Source organism: Falco naumanni, chromosome 2, assembly GCF_017639655.2.
Source record: "Falco naumanni isolate bFalNau1 chromosome 2, bFalNau1.pat, whole genome shotgun sequence".
NCBI lineage: Eukaryota > Metazoa > Chordata > Aves > Falconiformes > Falconidae > Falco > Falco naumanni.
Window position 1 is genome coordinate 107254880 of NC_054055.1, and position 23306 is coordinate 107278185.

At 42.0% G+C, this 23306-nt stretch overlaps 1 protein-coding gene across 2 annotated transcripts in view; it reads right to left on the bottom strand.

Moving 5' to 3' along the window:
- CXADR (CXADR Ig-like cell adhesion molecule) overlaps positions 1-22953 on the bottom strand; it is a 37086-nt gene extending 14133 nt beyond the window's left edge. For both annotated transcript variants that reach the window (XM_040582870.1, XM_040582869.1), the window contains exons 1-6: positions 22816-22953; positions 4719-4888; positions 3852-4056; positions 3316-3471; positions 1139-1261; positions 675-813 (exon numbers count right to left, since the gene is read on the bottom strand). In XM_040582870.1, the coding sequence (XP_040438804.1) occupies positions 675-813; positions 1139-1261; positions 3316-3471; positions 3852-4056; positions 4719-4888; positions 22816-22867 (845 nt within the window). In that variant the 5' untranslated portion in view covers positions 22868-22953. The remainder of the gene's footprint in view (positions 1-674; positions 814-1138; positions 1262-3315; positions 3472-3851; positions 4057-4718; positions 4889-22815) is intronic.
- Between the last annotated feature and the right edge of the window lie 353 nt (positions 22954-23306).

Here is a 23306-nt window from a genome sequence, read left to right on the forward strand (position 1 = left end):
GGAATTACTTGTTCAAAGACTGAGTGTGCTTAAAGGATCGTGTTAGTTAAAGCAGGCAGAAAGATCATGATCCGAGGAGGACCTTGGAACCGAGGCAGAGACTGGAACTGAATAGATGAATCAACTGGGACAGGGTCAGGTGATGGATTCGCGCAACTGACAAGACCAAAGGAAACTTCTAAGAACTGCGGACATTTACTAATGATTTGATAAGTGTATCTAAGCTGTGCTGTATCCCTTTGTTCTCTGCCACTCACTGGCGTGGTGACCCAGCTCTGAGTTGTGATTAAAGCAAGCCTAGTGGTACCCACGTCTGTGTGAATTTTTCCTTCAACAAAGAGTTCAGTCACCATTCCTATGAGAAAGCAAATTTCCAGTTTGTTTCTTTCTATGGTGATACAGTACCCAGAAGAGGCTCACATATTACTTGAAGTTAAAAAATAAGTAATAAAAAAAATATCAAGTATTCATTGCCTTTAAAATCTTTATTGAAGTCACACATGACTACCTAACACCACATGCAAAACAAAAAGTTCTCTGACAAGCTGTTAGTACGTTAATAAGCTTTCCAGATTAAGACAGAAATGTCAACTGTTAAGTATCTTATTTGCAGAAATACATATTTAAAAGTTAATCTTCAAATAATACTGCTCAGAAACTAGCGATGTCATTACCTGATATCGTGATGTACTTCTTTCTCATATTTCTTTTCTCTATGTTTCTTACAGCAACAGATGACGAGAAAAGCCAGTACAGAAAGACCCAGCAGAGTTCCTATAATAGCTCCAGCAATTATGCCAGCTGTATTTATAGCTAGAACAGATAAATAACAATACTGTTTAAGTGTCAGATTTGCATGACCAACTACTTTGCTCAAACTCAACATTACAAACAGTATGCTTCCACGTGATCCAGGTTAATAGTATAGCGCTGAATCACAGAGGATATGCTTCACTCACATGCATTTAAAACAACTCTAAGAGTTAACAGTTTTCTGCACAAAAAGCAATATTTTGGGAAGTAAAGGCTTCAAGTTACACAAGAGGATTTTTAAAAAACTTTTAGGAATTCATTTAAACAAGATTATTCATTTCTAATACACAAAACACTATGTGACCATTATACAGCAAACACTTACGAGGGGTGACATTCAGTTCAACAGAACATTCATCCATGCCCACTCTGTTTGAGGCAATACAACTGTATGTACCAGAATAGTCTTGAGAGGCATTTTTCAAGAGAAGTTCCCCTGTATTTTTATCTACAAACAATGAAAGATAGAAGTTTACCATTTCCCAAAGTTTAATTCCATATTCAATACTACAGAATTAATCCAGCACATAGATGAAATCTTAACTAAAAAAATACCATATTGAAAATATCCAAATAAAACCAAATATGTATCACGCTGCAAAATACTATTATTCGTAAAAGTCCTTTACCTTGTTAGAAATCTATTCCACAGCATTTGACTTTAACATTAAGCCTACTGACTAATTACTCTGTCAATGGATAGGATCAGATACTTAAAACAGCCAATTATCTCACCCTAACAGAATTGTACAATACAAAAGATTAACTGCATCCCAGAAATACCTCCTGCTCTTCTCTCTAAACCTATTCTACACAACCAGCTCAGAAGCCTGCAGAACCCATGCCAACATGAGGTGGATCTAACCTGAAAATTGCACCCCAGTGGGTCACCAAAGTCTAGCTATGCTGACAGGGTAGGAGACAATCAGTGAAAACAAAGGCTATTCCCCCAGGGCTTTAAAACCCATTGACAGCTAACTTTGTGAGGTTCTACTATATGAACTTCAATTGGCTTGCATGCTTTAATTGCCAGTAGATTTCCATCAACACTGCAAGAGGCTACATCACACGAACAAAGCACCACACAAATACTTTGCTCTTCCTGCTGAAGAAGTTCGGCAGTGTCTAGATTCTCAAGAACATGTTCAATGTCCCCAAACCTACATCCACAAGCCCAAAACATTGTTTTATCAGGTTACATGCCACTTTTGCATACTTCCTCACTCATTCTTGTCCAGCACTGCTACAGCCAATTGATATTTTTGTTACCATGAGACCAGTTTGGGATCTGGAGATAGAAGGGGCATAACAAGAGAAGCTTAAGGTCTCGAGTGGTACAGAGGACACTTGTCAAAACAAGAAGATATCAAATAGCACTACCAGAAGGCAAGTTTTCAAAATTGAGAACAGTATGAGAATCTTCATATGTAGCTGATTTTTAGGGATCTGTGTTCTATCTAAACTATTACAGATTCTTATAGACTATAGAAGTTTAAAAGGAAACTGAAGAATTCACAAAATTAAATTTTTGTTTGTTTTAAATTAATTAGACTGAAGCCACACCTGAATTTACTGAGACAAAAATTACAGGAGGATAGGAGACCCCTACGAGGAAGAAACACACAACTTCTTATTCTGTCTTCTAGGCATCCACTTTTGCTACTCTTAGACACAACACCACTTTGTCCTGTATGTCCTACACAAGCTGAGTTAAAGTATGTCTATTACAGATTCTTAAACTGCCTCACCTGCAAGAAAACTTCACCGTCAAGGTTTAAGGTTTTCATAACTACAAAGAAGATCAAGAAGAACTGGTACTGAGCAGTACTCTTCCAAAAAATATTCCAGAATAACTTTCACAAAGCCAAAACTCACAAATTAACCTTCTGCAATGAAATTCTCCCAACAAAAATCCAATACTGCTCCTATAATAATTTAGAACCCATAAGTCAAAACTCAGAATATGTAACTCCTTCCTGTATGTCAGCTCTTGTAAGAAGAGGGTAAGCCTTATCTTCTCCATTACTCTTGACAACTTTTCTTCTAAACCTCTTTTTAACCAAGAAGTTCTGTCGCTTGATCAGGAATTGAAGACCTCAGTTCAATCTCTAACAGAATTCAAGCTTTTATCTCCCCTTGCCTGCAGACAGCTCTAACCACTAGTCTAGACTGTTCTGACTCTTCCCTACTGTCCATACATGCATCAAAACTGCCAACATCAGCAACCAAGAGAACTCACAACGCTTAGGCACGGGTTAGTATGATTCTCCAGCCTAACAGTAAGAATCTCAACTTAAAGCTTGAAACATTTCCCTGTATGAATAAAAAAAAGCAAACCCACTCGTTTCAATGCCAATTTTATTAACCAGTGAGAGGGCAGAAGTGACACTATCTTGACTACTCTATACTAATGTTAAGTATGAGATGCTCACAAGTCAAGATAAGCCAAAAATACAAATGCAATCTTAAATATTTCAGAGTAATAAATAAGTTTGACAGTACTCAGCATGGAAGTGGCAGGAAGTTCCTGTGAGCCAGATACTCTCCTCCAGTCATAAGACAAAAGCGGGGATCCTTCTTGTGATGCACATTTCAAGATAACGTCTTTTCCAATCTCCTGTGATCCTTCAACGGAACATTTAGTTCTTGCTGGCTTTACTAATAAACAAAGTACCATTGATCAGTCACAATCAAAATGGTTACTATTTGCATTCCAGTAGGTCAGTCTATTTTGCTTAAGACCAAGCTTGTGCAACAAACTGTTGCTGTGCATGGAAATGTATTTCTACGAAATACAAGCCAAGCACAGAATTTTAAAAATGCTCATTTATCTAGAATATTGTTCCGTTCATCTCCCAGAACAGAATGATGTCCACCCCTCCCAAAGATGGACATTATCATATGGACAAATAATAGATGCATTATCACAGATTCAGTACGACTTTGCCCAATAAAAGTTTTCATTTTAGGTACCAAAGACAGAACGGAATAAACACATAGAATATGTAAATGAAAATTCAAGAAAAACATTATCTTACCAAGTACAGTCAACTGTATTTTTTGGCTTTGAACTCCAGGAGCCTTCTTCACTTTGCACTGGTATGTGCCCGTGTCTGCTGACTTTAAATTCAGGATATCCAACGAACCATCACCAGATTTGGGATCAGGATTTGTAAACTGCATCCGCCCAGTCATAGCAGCATAATAATGATTATAGATCCTGTCTACAGCATACATAATTATCTATAAAACAGAGAAATAAGATTCAGAAATCCACTTGGCATGTAAGCGTTCAAAATAATTTGCCATCTTCAGATTCCTGACAGTTTCTTTCTGCTCTTTTAAATAATCTCAGAAGTTTGACATAGCCAAATACCTCTGTCTTCAAAATATCACTACACACAGTACTCTAACGAATACTTCAACTAAACACCTGCCCAAGTAGCAGTATGTCAGCATTTACTTCTAACTGAAAGAAAACTGTTTAAAATTAGATTTCATTCTGCACAACCTGTCTACCAAAAGGAGTCATCTTATTAATACGAAAGGGTAGGGTTAGTAACTAAAAGAGTTAATATCTTTGAAATTAAGTCCTCATAAATCAGTTTTCAATCAGGAAAATAATGCAGGTACAAAAGCATCCTTTGTTTTCTGGAACTGAAGCATATTTAATTTGTGAGTTCTTTAGAAGACACATTTATAGTGAGAAACTTCTTGACACTTCATACTTAATCTGCTATTCCAAAACTACCACTATATTTCATATGACTGGTGCTTCCAAGGAATTTAAGATTACAAGCATCCCAGCCTGAAAAGGTGGAAGTTTAAAAAGTCAGTTCCAAAGTTCATACATTAACCCACTCAAGCAACTGAATTAACGCTGTCCAAAACAATTCTCTACTTACTATTTGTTCCTTCTTTTGATTATCTGCTGGTATCAATACCCACTCAATATCTAGTGGGCCTTCGTCTTCTTCCGAGAGTACAAAAGTACATGGCAATGTAACTTTCTCTCCTTGTGCTTTCTCAAACATTGATTGGTCAACTGAAGTTATACTTAGGCTTCTTGTTAGACCTATAAAAACCATATTTTTTATATTTTAAAAACAGGCTACATACAGTTTTCACCGTAAGTGTTCTATTGTATATTATTATATATTCAGATCCATAATACTTTTCCTGTATAGAAATCATGCCACTAGTCAGACCTGTTACTGCTTAAGAGATGCAGCGTGTTACTGAACGCAATGCAAAGTCACATGCTGTCCATTTGGAATCATACCCAACAAGCAATTACATCTTTCAAACCATGTTTGGTTTTTGTACAATTCCAGTCCCATACAGGCTAAACCAAAAATTTCTGGCAGCAGGTTTTTCAAGTTATTAGATAATCACCTTAGCACTACTCTCCCACTGTAAAATAAAAGCCTGGATGAAGCCCACCAGGATGGACAGACTTCTTGTGATGTCCTGTGTTAGACCAAGTTAAGCCACTCTGCCTTAAGGTGTAAGGCCTCTTCTATCTCCAGGGAGCGAACAAATTAATCCTTTCCAAAAATCTCAATCAGTTTTTTTAAAATTTGTTTGCCCTTTCTGCTTGTTTTAGTCCTCAAAAAAAAAAAAAAAAAAGCTGTGTAATCCTTACCTGCATGCCTCTAAGCAAAACATGTCTCCAAACAACAATTTTTCCTCAATTCAGTGCTGAACTGAGGAAATAGTGACACAAACAGGCTTACGCAGAAGGTCTGAAGCAGTATTTCCCCAATTTTACAACAAATATAGGCTTCCCTTATCAAGTGTATAGCCCCATACATCACAGTCAGGAAGCGGAAAGCTCTCATTGTTTGTTATGGAAACAGGTTTGGCATTCGTACATCCACTGTTTTGTCCACCTTGCTGGGTACCAAGCTCAGATTTTCAGTCATTTTACATGTGTAGTTTGCTGCTCGTCACAGCTAGACAGTCACACAGATGTTACCACAGCCACAACAGATGCAAGGCCACAAGAAGAGTGGCCGGTGTAAAGATAGGATTGTTTTGGTGCATCTGTAGAATTATAGCCTCAGAAATAAAATTTTAAATTCTTATAAACAGTGCATTTATGCTCTAACTTGCACTTCTGCACTAGCTCAAGTTATTATCTAAATTGCACTTCTCCATATCATTTAGAAAGAAGAAGCACCTGACAATTTACAGACAAAAGCCTGCAAGAAAAGACCTTCACAATAGTTGATTACGAACACAGTTGCAAACCAGGTAGGATTATTTTGCTTCCTACCATTCATGGTATTACTCTACATGGCATTACCTTCATTCCAGAAAGGAAAAAGAAGAAAAAAACCCAAACCACCGAACACCAAGAAACATCAATTTGAGGTACAAAAGAGATTTAGGCACAATGTTTCTTACCAACTAGTGTACATCTTCTCAAAGATAGTTCTAACAGGTTTGTATCCCCTCTTTTTTGACCACAGTAAACATATCTGAGCAACTAACTGCTACTGCGCTGAATTAATACAATTTCCGAAATGATACTGACCTCCATGAATGCTGGTTGACTTGCCACAGATGCTACCCCCTTCTAAAGGATCCTTTCAGATTTCCAACTGTAAAACTAGCCATTCTAAACGGCTTTAAAAGCTCATTTGGCTAGTGAATTATATTACAGTGTAATCCTTAAGTTTGATCAGCTTTGCATAAACAAAGACAACATTACTACCAGCCATCATCTCTAGAAATGGGTATATTCAGAGTACATTCATGTTTCCATAAAGCACAGTAGCAAAGAATGAAAATTCCTAGTCTGTTTTTCAGTGACTTCCATACTCTTCTGTTCCCCTCTCCCCCACTGCCTCATTAGGGAACTCTGATACAATATTCTCAAGTTCCATCTCAAATTGCATTTCTGCATTTTCATTTTACTATATTAAAGCAGCAAGATGGAACGTCAAGCATGATTTAGTGACTGATGATGAAATACATTATGATGTCACTTCTTTAAGAGCCTCAAATGTATAACCCAGGAAATGAGAAGCTTTCATCCAGAAGTAAAAAGTTAATTACCAAAGCAGTACTTCTGCTCTGTGACAGTATCTCCAAGAACAGTTACTTTGCCGTTTGAAGTTCCACAGGGATGACCACAGAACCACACTTGCTTTCCCCTCCCCACGAGAGGATCCGCTGAGGATTTCTCAAGGTGCTCAGTAATTTGGTTACGAGGAATACACCACCTGCCCCTTCACAACGGGTAGCGGGTAACAATTCATGTTGGAGATGCTGTAATACATCTGTACTACTAAAAAAGCGTAACATCTCTGATTTTTAGTTGGCACCTGCTGAAACACACAATATATACCCAAAACAAACTGGACAGCCAAGTACTCCTGTATTCCTATGTTGATATTGGGGTTTTTACTAATTTTCTAAACAAACACAACTTGTACAGTGGTTTACTTCTCTCCCTCTTCTGCCATGACTTTGCTTATCTCTTTGACAATTTCAAACAAATACCAAAGTAGAAATAACAGTCCAGTGCAACCAGAAGTCCCTGAAGTTACTCATTTGTTCTGACATTGCTAAGAAGCATGAGATCCTTCAACTATCTCTTGCCTCTTCATTGTCAGACGACTCCCTGCAAGTATAATTTCAAAGTGGACATTACACGCGCTCTTGTTCAGACGGCAAAACACTGAGAAAGGGACACTGGGAACAGGGAAAAAAAATTATGGTAAAAACTGGAAGTACTCCATTTCAGAGGCATACTCCTAGGAAACTAGGCTTAACAGTCCCGCCTATCGCATGGCAGCTTGCTTAAAGTGCTCTACAAGCCACAAACAGCAAGAAGTTCAGTCACAGCTTCTACTACAATGATCATTTCTCTGATCCAAATCATATGAATCAACGTAGTAACCATAAGGCAAACACAAGCAGGACCCAGCAGCCCGAAATTACTTGCCAGAAATTTATCACACATAGAAGACTTAGAAAAATTGAAACTTTTGAAGCATGAGTAGTATGTTCCTGCACACTGACTGCATGTAAACTTGCCAATGGAAGATGAAGTACGTGAACCTCAAGATAGCTCTCAAAAATCACTCCTGCATGCGAAGTTTGCAGCACACATCAGCTGGTATGAGAGCTTCCCAATCTCAATTCCCTTCTTAACACATGTTCCCCAACACCTCGTTTTTATTACACCAGCACTCCACAGTCTTTCTTATTAAGAACACAAGCATATAAAGTTATTTTCCACTTCCCTTTTTTTTTTGTCAACATTAGAATGACAGGCAGAAGCAGCAAGCACCTCAATTAAGGCAGGCGTCAGAGCTAGCTGCTTGAACTAACCGTTAGCAATATGAGGGAACGGCAGGTAACACTAGCTGGGGAGATTCTGTTCTGCAGAGGAGGCACACGCATCTGCTGCCAGATATGCTGCTGAAGGAGGTTTGACCAGATTCAGCATGTTAAAGAGATTGCCAAGGGTCCTCTGGCCACTGGACTATTAACTATTAAACTACTAACACTTATTATTAGCACCACTACTGCCTTCTCCCACCTCCCTCCCATAACTATTACAATTACCTGCTCACGCAGGCACCCATGATATTAACAAGAGACCTGAAGCAAATCACAGTGACTAGAAAACTCCAAGGACAAAGAAGGACATGGAACCCTAGGTGACATTTGTTCTCCTTGCTCTGTCGTGTGAAGTTTTGGGAAAAGGCTTGTAGAGACACATCCTACAAGTTAACAACTCGCTGTAGGACTGGCACTGCAGGCAGCATTTTAATTTTTATGGCTCCACGTACCTCTGAGAAATGAGGGCTGCTAAGTTACATATGAGATCTACTTGACAAAGTGGTTAAGAACATCGTCTGTCAGGGAATAGGGACAGAAGTTTGAATCACTGTTCTCTCCCTTAACTGCAGACATGTTAAATACACAGGTCAGGTTGGCAGGAGGAAAAAAAAAAAAAAAGAGACCTTGGGAAGGATAAAACACGTTGAAAGGGGAACCCCCTCAAGTACCTGTACAGAACTATGACACCAGAGTAACTGAGACATGTGGGATAGCTCACAGAACTGGATGCATGCTAGCTTTTCAAGAAAGCCAGGAAGGAAAGAACAGGAGGTGAATTGCCCTCTACCTGAAGGAGCACCTGGAACACAAAATGCTGTTCTACGGGATAGACGACAGGCTGGTTAAAAGTTTGTGGGTCAGGATTAAAGGAGAGGTCCATATAGGTAACATCATAGTCGAAGTTTGTTACAAATCATCTGTTCAGGGTAACAAAGCAAATCAAGTCTACTTCAGGAGTTGCAGAAAGTCTCTAAATTCACAGAGACTGGTTATTGTGACCTTAACCTTCCCAACATCTACTGGCGGGCAATACGGCAGGACACAAACAATCTAGGAGGCTTCTGGAAGACTTCAGGGAAAAACAGATGCTAAATGGGTCATTTGATACTTTCCTGGAATTGCTTTCAACAAAAATGAGGAAGAACTTGCTGAGGATGGGATCAATGGCAGCCTTGACTGTAGCAACCATGAAATACTGGAGCTTAAAATCCGGAGACGAGCCTAAGCACATCCACATAGAACTTCACTTCAGAAGGGCAGGCGGACTTATTCAGTAGGCAGAATTCTGTGGGACACTGTTCTGAAAGGCAAAAAAGCTCAAGAAAGGTGGTGGGTATTTAAGGACCACGGCTTCTAACCACAAGAAAAATGCATCCCAACACTCAGGAAAAAAAGCAGATCAATCATCAGCTCAGCCTAAGGAGGAAGAAACGAGAAGTTTACCAAGGGAGGAATACACAACTTTTGCCCCAGCATGCAGCGTGCCTGCTAGGGAAGTCAAAACACCAATAAAGTTGACTCCAGTGCAACATGAAAAGCTTCTACTAGTACACGAGCAGTAAAGAATCAAAAAGGAAAATAGGACAGGTGACTTAGTGACAGCAGGTACTGACAAGACCAAAGTACTCAGTGTTGGCTCTGCTTGGAGCAGAAGGCTGGATGACCGAGGTCACATCCAACACAAACAATTCTGTAACTGCATTAAAGATCTATATGAAGCCAATACACACAGTGACAAGACGGCATTTTCCCAAAGTTTTCCCACACCTCACCCCCTTCAGTTTCCACTCAAATCAGGAAGATTCCGTTTCTTTTCACTCCCCTAGTGTGCTCCTCAAAACATGAGTGGATCAACTGTGGCATCTAACATTGCGAGTATGCGACAAACATTTTATCAAGCTGAGTGAAGCTGTCTATTTGTTTCGGCTAGCAGGGTTTCATGGATAAAATTTCAGACCTTTCTCAAACTTGTTTTAACACACCAGAAAGATGAGGGTTCTTCAAGTCCATTATCCTGCTTATCCAGAGATGCTTAGCATTAAAATATCTGATTCTTAATTGCAGCAAACAAATCACTGTAAAGTTTAAGACTCAGAAGCATGCAACAGATCTCAAAAAAAAACCCCAACTGAAAACAACATAAGTGCAATAGTCCAAATGCATGTATACTGTTCTCCAAATATTTTGCAAGGAGAACACATGCTATACTCAGTTGGGGCAAACAGAAGAATGAACCCTCATGACTGGGTGAGAAGAGACAAGTAATATTCCTCAATGCAGGATAAGTATTATCCCTTATAAAAGTCTCTGTCAGAAGGTGGTAAGAGGTCAATACACATTTTGGATTCTGAGCATTCAGATTTAAGTTTCTTAACATGAAATAAAATACTCCTTCTCCAGGAGATTGACCCTAAAAGAGCATTGCAAACTATCCGCATGACTGAACAAGTTTTTCGCATGATTTCTGAAGGGGTGCAAACCAATATACCATCTTTAGAGAAACCGTATTTCCTTCTGAATATCTGGACATACCTTCAAATACCACTCAAGTGGAACACAGCTTGGCAAACTACATTATTAATCTTTTAAAAAATAATCTGGGGAAAATGAAATGTTTGATAGAATTTGATGGAAACTGTCTTCTAGTATGAAAGAATCCTCAACACAGAAAGCAGACAAAAAGTAAAATGAAGCCAAGATTTCTCCATTCCAGCACAGATACAAATAGAGCTATACTATATATAGTAGATATATACTAACAAATAACAGAAAGCAAATTTTCATCAGATGAATTACTTATGCATTTAGTATTTTCTTATTTAAATGAAAAAAGTTACACATTCAAGATACACTGAAATTCTGGATTGCTGGCTTACACAAATTTAAGTGTAAATTTAAACATGGCATGAACATTTTCTGGCATCAGATAGGACCACGTTACAGAACAGCTGTGTAACCCAATAAGCACAGTCCCCTGCTACAGTCGGTAACAGGAGGAACACAATCAGCTGGGACAGCGGAGAGTATGGCAGCTGACCTATACTGAAAGGCAGAAGTAAGGGAGATGCACCACCAAGGCAGGACTGCTGCCAGGTTCAACTGATGTCCAAACTGGCAATCACCAAGGAACACAACTGCAAAGAAGCACAGACTGCCTCCACATGGGTTAAGCGTGGAGTTCAAAGATGCTGCTGTACTTAAAGCCACATGTGATCCACCTGCAATCTGCATTTGCACAGTACTTCTGACTTTACTAGCAGGCTCTCCAAAAACAATCTTGTTTGCCAATACCTGCTTGTAAACAAGGAATGGCTGTAAATACACAAACCCTTTTCTTCACATAATCAGGCCTTAAGTAGTAAATAACAATGACAACCAGAAACACATGTTAGTGCTTTGAGAGATAACAAGCTATAAAGTTCACTTAAGAGATGCTTCAGCTTAGATTCCTCTTTCAAATACAGGTTATAGATCTGAATATGCCTCTCATGCACAGTTAAATCTCTTACTTTTTTCATCTAGCTTTAACAGTACTATAAAGCAAAGTTCCCTTACTCTCCCCTTTCCCACCCCCACTCACACGTAAGTTCTTATTTCAAAACCGCATTTCTGAAATAAGCCCCTGTAGAACTGGGGGAGTCAACTTAAATTTACACCCTTGGCAAGTAGGGAGTACACACCAAAGTAAGTACACACTGAGGGGTGCCTAGCTGAGGGAGACTTCCCAGTGTTTACTGGTACAGTCTACTTAAGTCTTAAGTTTCCTTGATGGCTGAAATCCCTACAAGAAGCCACCACCACAATCTTCTCCTGCTTCCTCATTACATAAAACTTCACTATCCTCAAATGATGCAAAACATGGCTCTGCAAGGCAGGGTGCCGCTAATGAAGTGGGTTAAAAGTTAATTTTGCAAAAATAAAGGGAAAGGAATGCTTGACATTACTCACATTAGTGATTTTTACAGCACCCAGGAGCTGAGTCACATCAGCACAGCCAAGACGGCCAGAGGCTGCGGTTTCCTTATGCTGTTTTGCCTCAGTTTATCATAATTGACTGCACCACAAACTGAATCCTAGCTTTACCGGTGAAACCCCCAAAGGCCAAAAAAGCCGAGCTTCAGATTTGGATTCTCACGGTTTCCAGCATCTTGCTTACAACAGCAAGAGCAAGACTCTATTACTAGCTTTCAGGAACCTGGGTCCAAAATACTATGAAGCTTTGATGTATGTACTTTTCCATGTGTCATAAATCTTACAGCTTCTGGCAAGCATCACCATACCCCAAAAAATCCTGCAATCATCATGTCCCTGGTCCTGAAGAGGCCTAACACAGATTAAGGCAGAGTCATCCCTACTTCAGTTTCTCTAGAAGTTATACCAGGCTTCGGAAACTCAGGCTGAGCAACTTAGGGGGGTACAGAGAGTGAAGGGAAAAGAGACAATGAGTTTTAAAACCAGCTCTGCTCATGCTTACTTTCTCAACTTCACTGTTTTTCCATGGGACACATGACATGGAACAATACAAAGAAAGGTCGCTAAAGACTCTTCTTTAACTCAGTGAACATCAAAAGGAACAATGGCAGTAAAGAAAAGGAGAAGTTTAATGGAAGGATTAAAATCAGTTGCCTTCCCTTCAGAAAGCAAATTTAACAGGTTTGGGGACTTCTGAGGCACGAATGAAATTCTAAAATTCTCTTTTACAACCAAAGTACACCGATACTCTCACCGAATGTTTCACGACAGAATCCAAAATACATATTAGCTCAATACACATCCTTTTAATTCAGTGAGGCACCTAGAATACAGAAGAACACTTAAAAGTCACAGCAACTTCACCTAAGGTAAGAATCAGGAAGAGACGAGGAAAAGAAACAAGCAAGCAATAGGCAATGAACTACCGATAATCAAACAGCAGTGAATAAAACAAGAAAAAAAAAAAACAGCACAGCATTACTGCACTTGAATCTGTATTGGATATGCATCCAAAGAGCAGGTTTGGGTTTAGTATGTAACAACTGTAGAACTCTGCAGACAATTCAGATTTTTAGGATAACCCACTGCTGATAAAGGCAAACTGCAAAGCTTGTTCTAACAAAGAAAGTACTATTCTGCTAGTATTAGAAATGTTAAACAGCTAATGTTTAATACACTCCACAGACCGCCGTTTTCCCCATGCTTGACACTCAAACTGTGGTTATGAAATGCTACAATACAAATTTCATGGAAAAGCATGGTTCACAGTCAGTAGTTAAAAACAAACAAACAAACAACAAACCTTACACCATCTAACAGAAGCATCAAGCACTTCTAAATCTACCATTCGCAAGCTACTGACATACTACATACACCTCTATTTCAACTTCAAAAAGGCCCAGCCCAAAAAAGGTTAGAGAGAAGATAAAAACTTGCTTCTCTATACCAGGCCAAGTTCACTAGGCAGAACACTGATTAATCCCCAAAGACAGAGATTTAACATTCAGACAACAGATTTTCACACTTGTATTTCATACCTTCCGGAATCATATTCTCTAAGCTAATCAGTCACAGATCTCCGTGATGCCCCTCTACTATGCAGAGAGGATAGTGTTTATGGAGCCAGTGAAAGCAAAGACAACCCAGGAATAAAAACACTCACCTAGAAGAGATTTGGTTCCCAGTCCTCCAAATGTTGTCTCCTCCTTCCTAGTCCATTTAATCTCAGACTAAATACAAAAATAGTTCAGGAAACTAAATCCACAAAGCAATTTCTGGAGAAAAGAGCTAGAGTTTGACATGGACACACTTAGTGTTAGCAGAGACAAGATTTTAAATCTTTCTTTTCCCATTTCATCTCTCTGCTTTACCAATAGCACAATGAAGCTGAGTGACCAAACTTCCAGAGCTCTGGTCTGATTAGGTTTTCAGGACACTTCTTCCACAGACAGTGCAGCTAGAACTGACACACATGAAGGAAGGTTCTGCCATAAACTACAAAGAGAAGGCTGATAAAACCGCAGAAGCACTTAAAGCAAAACACAAAAAAATCCTGCATGTTAGAAGAAACCTGGCAAAGTTCTACCACCTGGATAGTCAACTCTGCTGCTGCTGGGTTTGTATTTCCACACTTCACTTCCTCTGAGTAACCAGGAGGAAGCACCACTTTTCTGAAGCACAACTTCCTGGGCAAAGTCTCCCAGTCCTACCTTCCCTTAAAGTAAACAGTGTGACATTACTTCTTCAAATCATGGATATACTTTCTCCCTGCTTATTTCTGACTTTTCTTTTTTCATCTGCTTCCACTATTAAGAAGGACTCCACTACTAAGTCTTAAGATTCCTTTCTACTTGTCTGATCCCCAGACTCACAAAAAGAAACAATTTTCAGCAACCTCTGAAATCTGACCAGTTCCAACAACGGTATTTTGCCACTCGAAACTCACAATTTCTACAGAACAGTTCAAAAAGACCTATTCCCCTTCGGAATACTACAAACACCACCTTAAGGTGGTCTGCTCCGAACAAAAGCCAAAGCTGAAGCAATCCTGCATTGCTCTAGCCTGAAAAATCTGACAAAATACATCAATTCAACAATAACCATTAAGTTACTGAGTATCTACCAGAGTTCACCTGAATCCACAAATCCTCTCAAACCACACAAGAAAAAAGAAAAAAAAAAAACCTAAACCAACATGAAACAGGCTAAGCATACTTCTTCAAGGACAGAAAAACAAAAAATGCTCTTTCAGTCTGGATATCCTCAGACACCATTAAATGAATAACTAGCTCTAATTCACGCAGCGTTGCATATCCATGCCCCACTTCAAAATGTACTGCACAATTAAGTTAGAAGTTACTCATCCTCCCAATCTAATAAAAAATATTCTTAAAGATTCATGTAAACTGAACTACAAATAACCCCAACCTTGCAAATACACAAGATGAGCTCAATATCATTCCCAAACACAATTCACTGATTATCTGCTGGAATAGTTATGCAACTAAGAAAGCCTAAAAATCACGGGCTAAAGCTTACTGATATTTTACTTCCCCCTGCCCCCCCAACTTTCGCTTCTTCCCTGACATCCCCTTTGCCTACAGATTCTATCCCTTTCCTTTTACAATTGTTCTCATGCTCCTTACTTGTTCAGCACATTCTTGAAGCTTTTTTGTTGCTAAACCCAAAGACACCAGCCCAGTATCCTAGCAACTGCAGCAGTTGATGACCTTACTTGAGAGGGACAGTACTTATCAAGTGTAGAGAGGGAGCATGTGTCCCTCATTGCTGAAGGAAAGGAAGGACACACTTTTGGAGGCCAACTAAAAGGGGAAGGGGATCCTGTAACACAAACTGGGGTTAAGATTAATTTTAAGCACAGGAGTACTGTTTAGCCCGACATCTACAGAAGATCACTTCAAGTCCTCGGTTTTAAGGCCTGGTCACATTTAAATGGTCCAGCACGACCCAATTCAACCTGCAGCGTTAAAGGAATGACAACCAGAATACTTTGGACTTGCTGAAGTCCTCGGGTTTGAACCCATCACCTCCCTTTACACCAGTATAACACCTTATGCAAAATGGCAGAAAACCAGAACAAAGATTTGACTCCACTAAAAACTGACACTGCATGGGAAGCTCTGCTTTTCCTCTCCTGGTGGGGTTTTCCACACACAAGGTCAGCGGCAGGAGCACAAAGCCAGAGGCAGAAAAGCGAGCAGGTAAGGGTTTGCTTACGCTGGCGGGGAGCCCCACCCAGAGAGCCATCTCACATCTCACATCGCACCTAGGCAGCTCCGGAGCCAGCAGCACTGCCCAGTCACAAAGCGGGTTAGATCAGTGACATCACCCAGCAGGAAAACAACATATGCCAAACAAAGTTTTCTTTTGTACCAGCTGAACGGACTCAACGCAGCAGCTGCATGACACTGCTCTGACACGAGGGAGAGGAGAAACCCAAGACCACCACTGCAAGCAGCAGCAACCTCCACAGACACATGAAGTTACACCAGAGGTAACTGCATCATATCTGTAATGCAGCCAGGTGTAAAGTGAAACTGCACCTTCAGACTGCACTTTAGAGCCATTAAGAAACCAGCTATAAATAGTATTAAGAAGTGTAAAATGAAGTAGGGATCAATCTACAGACTTGTTTCAGCCAAAGGGAGGGGGGTGAGGGCGAAGAAAAACCACCATGACACAAACACCAAAACTCAGAACTCAAACTTAGACCACAACTTACACAAAAGCCTGCCTCTCCTCTACCAAGTCTACATCAACTGCACGGGTTGTTTCTGCTTTTAGCCCTGCAAGTCACTGATTTTCCCATTACAAACATTGAAGGCTTATACAGTCACTAAGCAATCAAGTCACATGATTTGATTTTTTTTTTCCTGCCAATTTGATGGCATTTAAAAGGCAACTGAATGAAGCAGCTCTTTTGCAGTGTGAATGCATTAAGCACATCTGTCAGTCAATGCATCAGAGAGTTAACTACAATCAAACACTCAACTAGGCAGCCATATTATTTTCACTTGAGTAAAAGGGGGTTTGGCTCTTCAAGCTACTGAACAAGCAATGCTTCTTCCTAGCACATGCAATTTTTGCATCAAGACTGAAAATTATTTAATTCAGTAGCACAGGGTTGGGTATTTTGGTTTCATTGTTGCTGGTTTTTAAATATGAAGTTGAAGCATCATGATAACAGAAAGAAGTGGCTGCCTGCCTGCTTTGGCTTCTCTTCCTGCCCTGCCCCACCCTCCCCCCCCCATAAAAAACAGCCAGAAAGGAATAAACTCAAAGGATTAGAATATGCACCCTAAACAGCCACAAAGTTAACAAGTCATTTCAAAATTTAGGGAGGTTTTAACATATACATACACATTATTTTTACATGCCTTAAAACAACTGAGATGAAACATTCTTTGTAGCTTATGCTGTTAATACATCTAAAAGGAAGAACTGAAAATGCAGGATCAGTGAATACATGGAATTTCAATTCCCTCTACAAACTTACTCTGCACAAGTTAGAACAGTTGTGAAGTTATGGAATTCTCATCCTGTCCTCTAGCACACCAAATACTCCTTGTTGATTGATCACTGTTCAGCATAGTAAGCGTAGGTTTTAGCTAGAGGGCATGAAAAACAAATCTATTAAAAAAACGTAGCCTCATGTGGAACTGCAAGATTTGTGACCATCAAGTACCTCAGATGCTTCTTAACAGTAGCTAGAGGATATCACACCACTGGTGAACGGCTCCAGCCTACAGCCAATAAAGCTCCAAATCTTGCCTCTCTATCACATCACAAGTTTTGATTATACGATTAAAAAAAAATTAAAGTACATTAAAACAATAGTAATATATTCCACCCATGTGGGTTTGAGGATCCAGCTGACCCTCTTTTGTTACAATTCAGACTTCATCTCATTGTGCTGGATCAGGAAAACGAACAGATAGAATACTGCATTTTTCTGACCTTGAAACTCCCTTAACTGGCTTGCCATACAGCCAGAAGAATGCCAAGTACAACATAAATTAATAATCAAAATAATGCAAAAATAATCTTTGTGGTAGCATCTAGCCATTCAGCCAATTGTGTGATTTAGCAATGCAGTCAGACTCCCAAACTAGGCTCGCCCCAGGCCAAGGTTATATAGATATGCCTCTCCTATGGGAGAACACTGATCAAGCAGAATAGGTTCTCCTCCTAATGCTCTTCTGCCAACCTTCCTATCACTCATTCCTGCCCTGTACCAGGACAAGTTGCTGGCAAAACTCTTTGTTTCAAAGCATGCAATCTAACCGGTTAAAAAAAATTAAAGTTTTAAGCAGCCTCAACTCAGACCCATTCACCACGCACTCACACAATCAAGGCAGTTGTGCAGTAAAAGAAATGACCAGCAAGGATGCAGGGGCTGCTTATGCTCAAGCTGCTATTCAAACAGGTTTCCACAGAACTATAGCTTCACTGCCACTCACTCCCATGGCAACAGGCTGAAGTGGCTCTTCCTATAACCATCCCGCTAAAGACGCAAACTAGTAAAAAAAGGATTTCCCTAAAAAAAAAAAAAGGGGGGGGGGGGGGGAGATTAAATTATTACTTTACTTAGGAAGTATGATGAAACAATACTGGCCCTCAAAACAAGTTCCCACGTCTGTACAAATCTCTGTGGGCACTGTGGCAAGTGAGTTTTTAAATGCTCTAATATGGAGGCAGAATCAAAGATAGTCATAAAGAATTTCATAGAATCATTTAGGTTGGAAAAGACGTTTGAGATGGTCAAGTTCAACTGCTAACCCAAGGACTGCCAAATCCATCACTAAACCATGTTGCTAAGCGTAATTTCTCGGTTTCTCAAAGCATGGATGGAATCGGTAGCAAAGCACACAAGCCCCCATATGAAAGAGTATTTTTTGTAAAGCTGCAATAGAAGCTATACCAGCCATTTAGGAGTGGCAGTTTCACCTTTATATTAAGCAGACTTTGCTTTGCAAGAGGCTGTGACAAGCACTGGAAGTGAAGACAGGCAGCTGAAACCTGATGCAACACAGGGAAAGCTAGCAGAGGGGAGAGGGCAGTCAGAGACCGAAGTGACAGACTACAATAATCTCTGCAGCAGCATTCCAAATACCTTCTGATAAACACATATTAGTTAAGGCATAATTACAAATTCAAACCTCACAGCTGATGTCACTGCAGGAACCAGTTGATTAAGTCATCTCCAGTTAAAGCTTTTCACGTTTCTTGAGACACTTAGATCTGGGAAACCTAGGAAAGGAGTCCTAAACTTCAGACAACTTTTCATGTCAAGGGACACTTAAGAACCTGACTGCTGGAACTTGTTACAATTATTCCCCAAAGGATTAAGCATACCAGGTTTAGCAATTAAGACACCAGGATAGGAATGATCATTTAACTCCTGTGGTAGTCACATTTCTCCTAATTTAAGCTTCTGTAAGATCCTGTTACATGCATAAAAACATGAACAGGCTTAAGTTCCTTATTATACATATTTGACAAAGCGTACTAGCCACCAAATGCTGACTCACCATGTCTGTGTTAGGTCCTGCTCCTGCATGCATGTTATTGGAAATATTTTTGCAAGTTTGGTGACAGGGCACTAATCACAGACTTTTCTCAAAGCTTACCTGAACTTTATTTTTATTTAAAAGCTTAATATTCTATCAATAAAGAATCACACACTGCAGAATTTCAATACAATACAAAATTACTTCCTACTACTGTTGTAATAAAAAAACCACCACCACAAAAACAAGAGATATCACCACCAACTAAAGACTCTGCTCAAACTCTTATCCTCAATTTAAGGATTTATGTGCACAGCATTACAGTTTTGTATAATGTATCTTCTGAAGGCTAAAAGGATCACCACATATGTAATCACTCTTTTATACCTACACAAAGATAGATAAAACTGGCTATGCTAACATTTCATGGCTGTTTAAATTTTGTGTTTTGCCATTACACATTCCTGAAAGTTTAACAGCCATAGGTCACTATTTTATTCATTAAAACAGGATCACAGGTTAGGCACCTATACTTATGCCAGTCTTCTAAAACCCTACACAAACTTGAATTTACGCCAAATGTAATGAGACTATTTCCCCACACTGCATAGCCAGGAAAAGGTTACCAGTACATACACAGTCCCTCTGAAGTCACAGCATAGGCAAACATGTGCTCAGCGTAACTGACAATGAGCAACAACAGACTTCCTCTTGTATTAGTTCTGGAGATGACCACCCACTCTGGAAAGCTTAGAATTAATAAAAAAAAAACATACACCACTTTATATACATCCGTAAGACCAAACGAAACAATCTGCCAGCACTTAACATCAGGACTGAGCCTTCCTCTCCAAACCAGATCTGTATTGCCCTTTGGAAAACAGTTTAGTATCTGTTACACCAATAAAATATTTCAAGATCTGAAGAGGCACATGATTTCTATTACCCTAGTCCAGAATTTGTTGATGACAGCTATACAATGTTCATTTAAGTTAAACAGAATTTGCGCATTTTGGGTATCCCCAATTACTTAAAGTAACTGATCATACACAGCTACAACACATATCAAGAGACCCTTCAAATGGCCATCAAGTTCTCCCTCAGACTTGCAGTGCATTTTTAGATACAGAAGAATTAGTACAATTAGAAGAGCTGTTACGAGTGCAGAAATAGCCACCCAAATGTAAATTAATTCCCTGCAAGGGAAAGGGAAGTTCCCAATTCAGTTATTTCTGACTGCAAAATTGACCTTAACAGAGGGATTAAATCCCTGAATACGGTTCAGGGACAGCTCAGACCCAACACTTCCCATTTCAACATGTAATGGTATAGCCCCATTGCCTGTTGAAAGGGTGTTCTGTACAGTCAAGATAAGCCTCCTTATTTATGCAAAATCGGTTTCTTTGAATCCCCTACTCTTAGCAACAGTGAAACAAGGAAAACGAGGCTTACAGGGGAAAAACAAGCTGTGAAAATAGCACATAGTGCAAGCCTTAAAATAGCATACAGCTCAAGCCTTAAAAAATAGCACAACAAATTGCTGCAGTACCACAAACCCAAGTAAAGACTTCAGTACCTAGACAATCATTCACTGCCAACAACTTTCACTCAACTGCACAAGCATTAGCTTCCTCCAAGTTTGGTCCGTATGGAGAACTGCAACTTCCTGACATCTGTTCCCTCAGTGAAGGAAGCAATGTCTATCTGGAACACAGACCCAGAAATATTGACTCAATCTGATGGGGGGAAAAAACACAAACAAGCTCAGAGAATGTATCAAGTCTTAAGACATATAGATTACTAAATTACTTCCTTCAGAGGACTGTGGAATGTATGTATCTTTCAGGGCACAGTCATCCAAATAACTATGCAAAAGATATTTCTAATCAAAACATAAATATATTACTGTCTTCACAAATTCATCCAATTTCACAGTGAAGTCTGAAGACACCCGTATACTCCAGTAGAGCTGAAGTGTAAAACTTCATTCTGGCTTTACATTTCCTCATATATTAATTACTCCTAGCTTCATAGCGTCATAGCCTTTGAAATCCTTAGCATTGATCTAGCTCACTCACAGTACATACAGTTCCACCCACAACAAGCTTTTTTCATGTCTTCAGTTATATGAAGCGTGTCAATACAAACCTTAAATTGGTAACCCCATCAACTAAATACAAGTAACTCATCGTTCTTATGCAGCATCCATCTTGTTTTTAACTCTGCTAAGAGAAAAAGTTAATACAGAACTACCAATATCCTTTCATGCTGAAGATCAGAGTTCACCAGTCCATTATGGACACAGAATTTCGATCCCATGAGTAATTTCCCAAAACAGCAGCGACATCAACAAAGTCATTAACATTTCAGCAGGAAACAAAAAAAAAAAAAACCAACAAAAAAACCTCCTGACACCACTGATACGCATTTTGAACCTCCATAGGTGTTTTGTCATCTTTTGTAGTTCCAACGTAAGTTTGGGTCAACTTCAGTGGAAACTCACTCTTCTTAAGGATATGTCTAGGAAACATTAACATAGCGCCGCAAGCAGGCTCATCACAGGAACCTAACGGCACCTAATGTCTGAAATGAAAAACATTTCCCGACTTTTTAGTAGCCCAGGCACGTTTGGTTTGTTTCTGGTTTGTGGGGGGTTTTGCTTTGGGAATACCTACTCCTTTGTTTTGCCTCGGCAAGGAAAACACGAGTTTAGATCCATCTAATTCAACTCCTTTCCCCCCACCCTCAAATTTCCGTACAGATCCAGTCACGGCCACCGGGTCCGGGACAAGCAGGACCCGAGGTCTCCCTGGCAGCCACCCGGGCCTTCCACCCGCTCAAAACAGGACCAGCCTTCCACGCTACAGCCAGAACTGAAGCGGCATTACAGACGCGTTACACGGTGGGTTTTTTTTTTTTGCTCTGTTCGCTTGGGTTTTCACACGTGACGCTCCCCCAGCCGCAGCGGGAGCGGCTCCGGCCGCCCTGCCCAGCCGCGCCCGGGCAGCGGGGCGCATCCACCGGCGGGACCCGGGGGCGGCGCCGGGCGGGCGGCACGGCACGGCACGGCACAGCGCGGCACCGCACCGCTGCCAGGGCCGCGCACGGCCCCCGCCGCCGCCTGAGGAGAGACACGCAGCGCCCACGGCGGGGCAGGTCTACCCCCCAGCCACGTCGAGGGACGCCCGGGAGGGAGGCGGGGAGGCGGGCAGAGGCGAGGCGAGGCGAGGCGGGGGGGGGGCAGAAGGAACCAGACAAACCGCGGCAGCGGCGCTGGCCGCCCCGCCGGCGGGCGGCGAACAAAGCCCAGGTCCGCCCCCGCAGCGCGCCCCAGCCGCCAGCGCCCACCCGCGCACCTCGCCTCAGGCGCCGCTACCCGGCCGCGGGTGGGCAGGGGCCGGGCGGCGCCGCCCGCCCGGGAGAGGGGCTAGCGGAGACGCAGCCCCCCGCCCAGCCACCGCCCGTCCCCGCGCACACAGGCAGAGGCGGCCGGACGGGCGGAGGTACGGCGGGAACGGCGCCCCCCGCTCACCGGCGGAAGGGCCCCCCGCCCCCCTTTCTCCCAACAACGCCGCCGCCCCCTCCCCCGCCGCCGCCCCCTCGCCCCCTCCCCGCCCCTCCACCTGCGCCCGCCGCCCACCTGCGGCGCAGAGCAGCACGAGGGACACCACCACCAGCAGCGGCGGCTCCATGGCGCGGCGCGAGCGGCGGGCACCTGGCACCGGCGGCTCCGTCCCCCCGACTCCCGGCGGGCACCTCCCCCGCGCGCACCGCCCAGCAGGTGAATCAGTCCAGCCCCAGCCCGTCACTTCCGGCCGCCACCCGCCCCAGTCCCACCCCGACGGCCGCTCGGCGGCGCCCGCCCCCGGCGGTGGCACCTGCCGCCGCCCCCCGCCCCGCCCGGTGCCGCCGCGGACCCCCCGGGGCTGCCCGCCGGCGCGGCAGCGAGCGCCCGCACCCCTCGGCGGGGGGCAGCCCCCCCCCTGCGCCGCCGCTCCCCGCGCCGGTCCCGGCGGCGCCGCCTGCAGGCAGGGCTCGCCGGCGCCTGCCCCGGCCCGGCCCGGCGGTACGAACGGCGCGGCGCGCTGGCCCGGGCGCGCGGGGCCCCGTGTGGGCGGGGGAGGGGTGCCC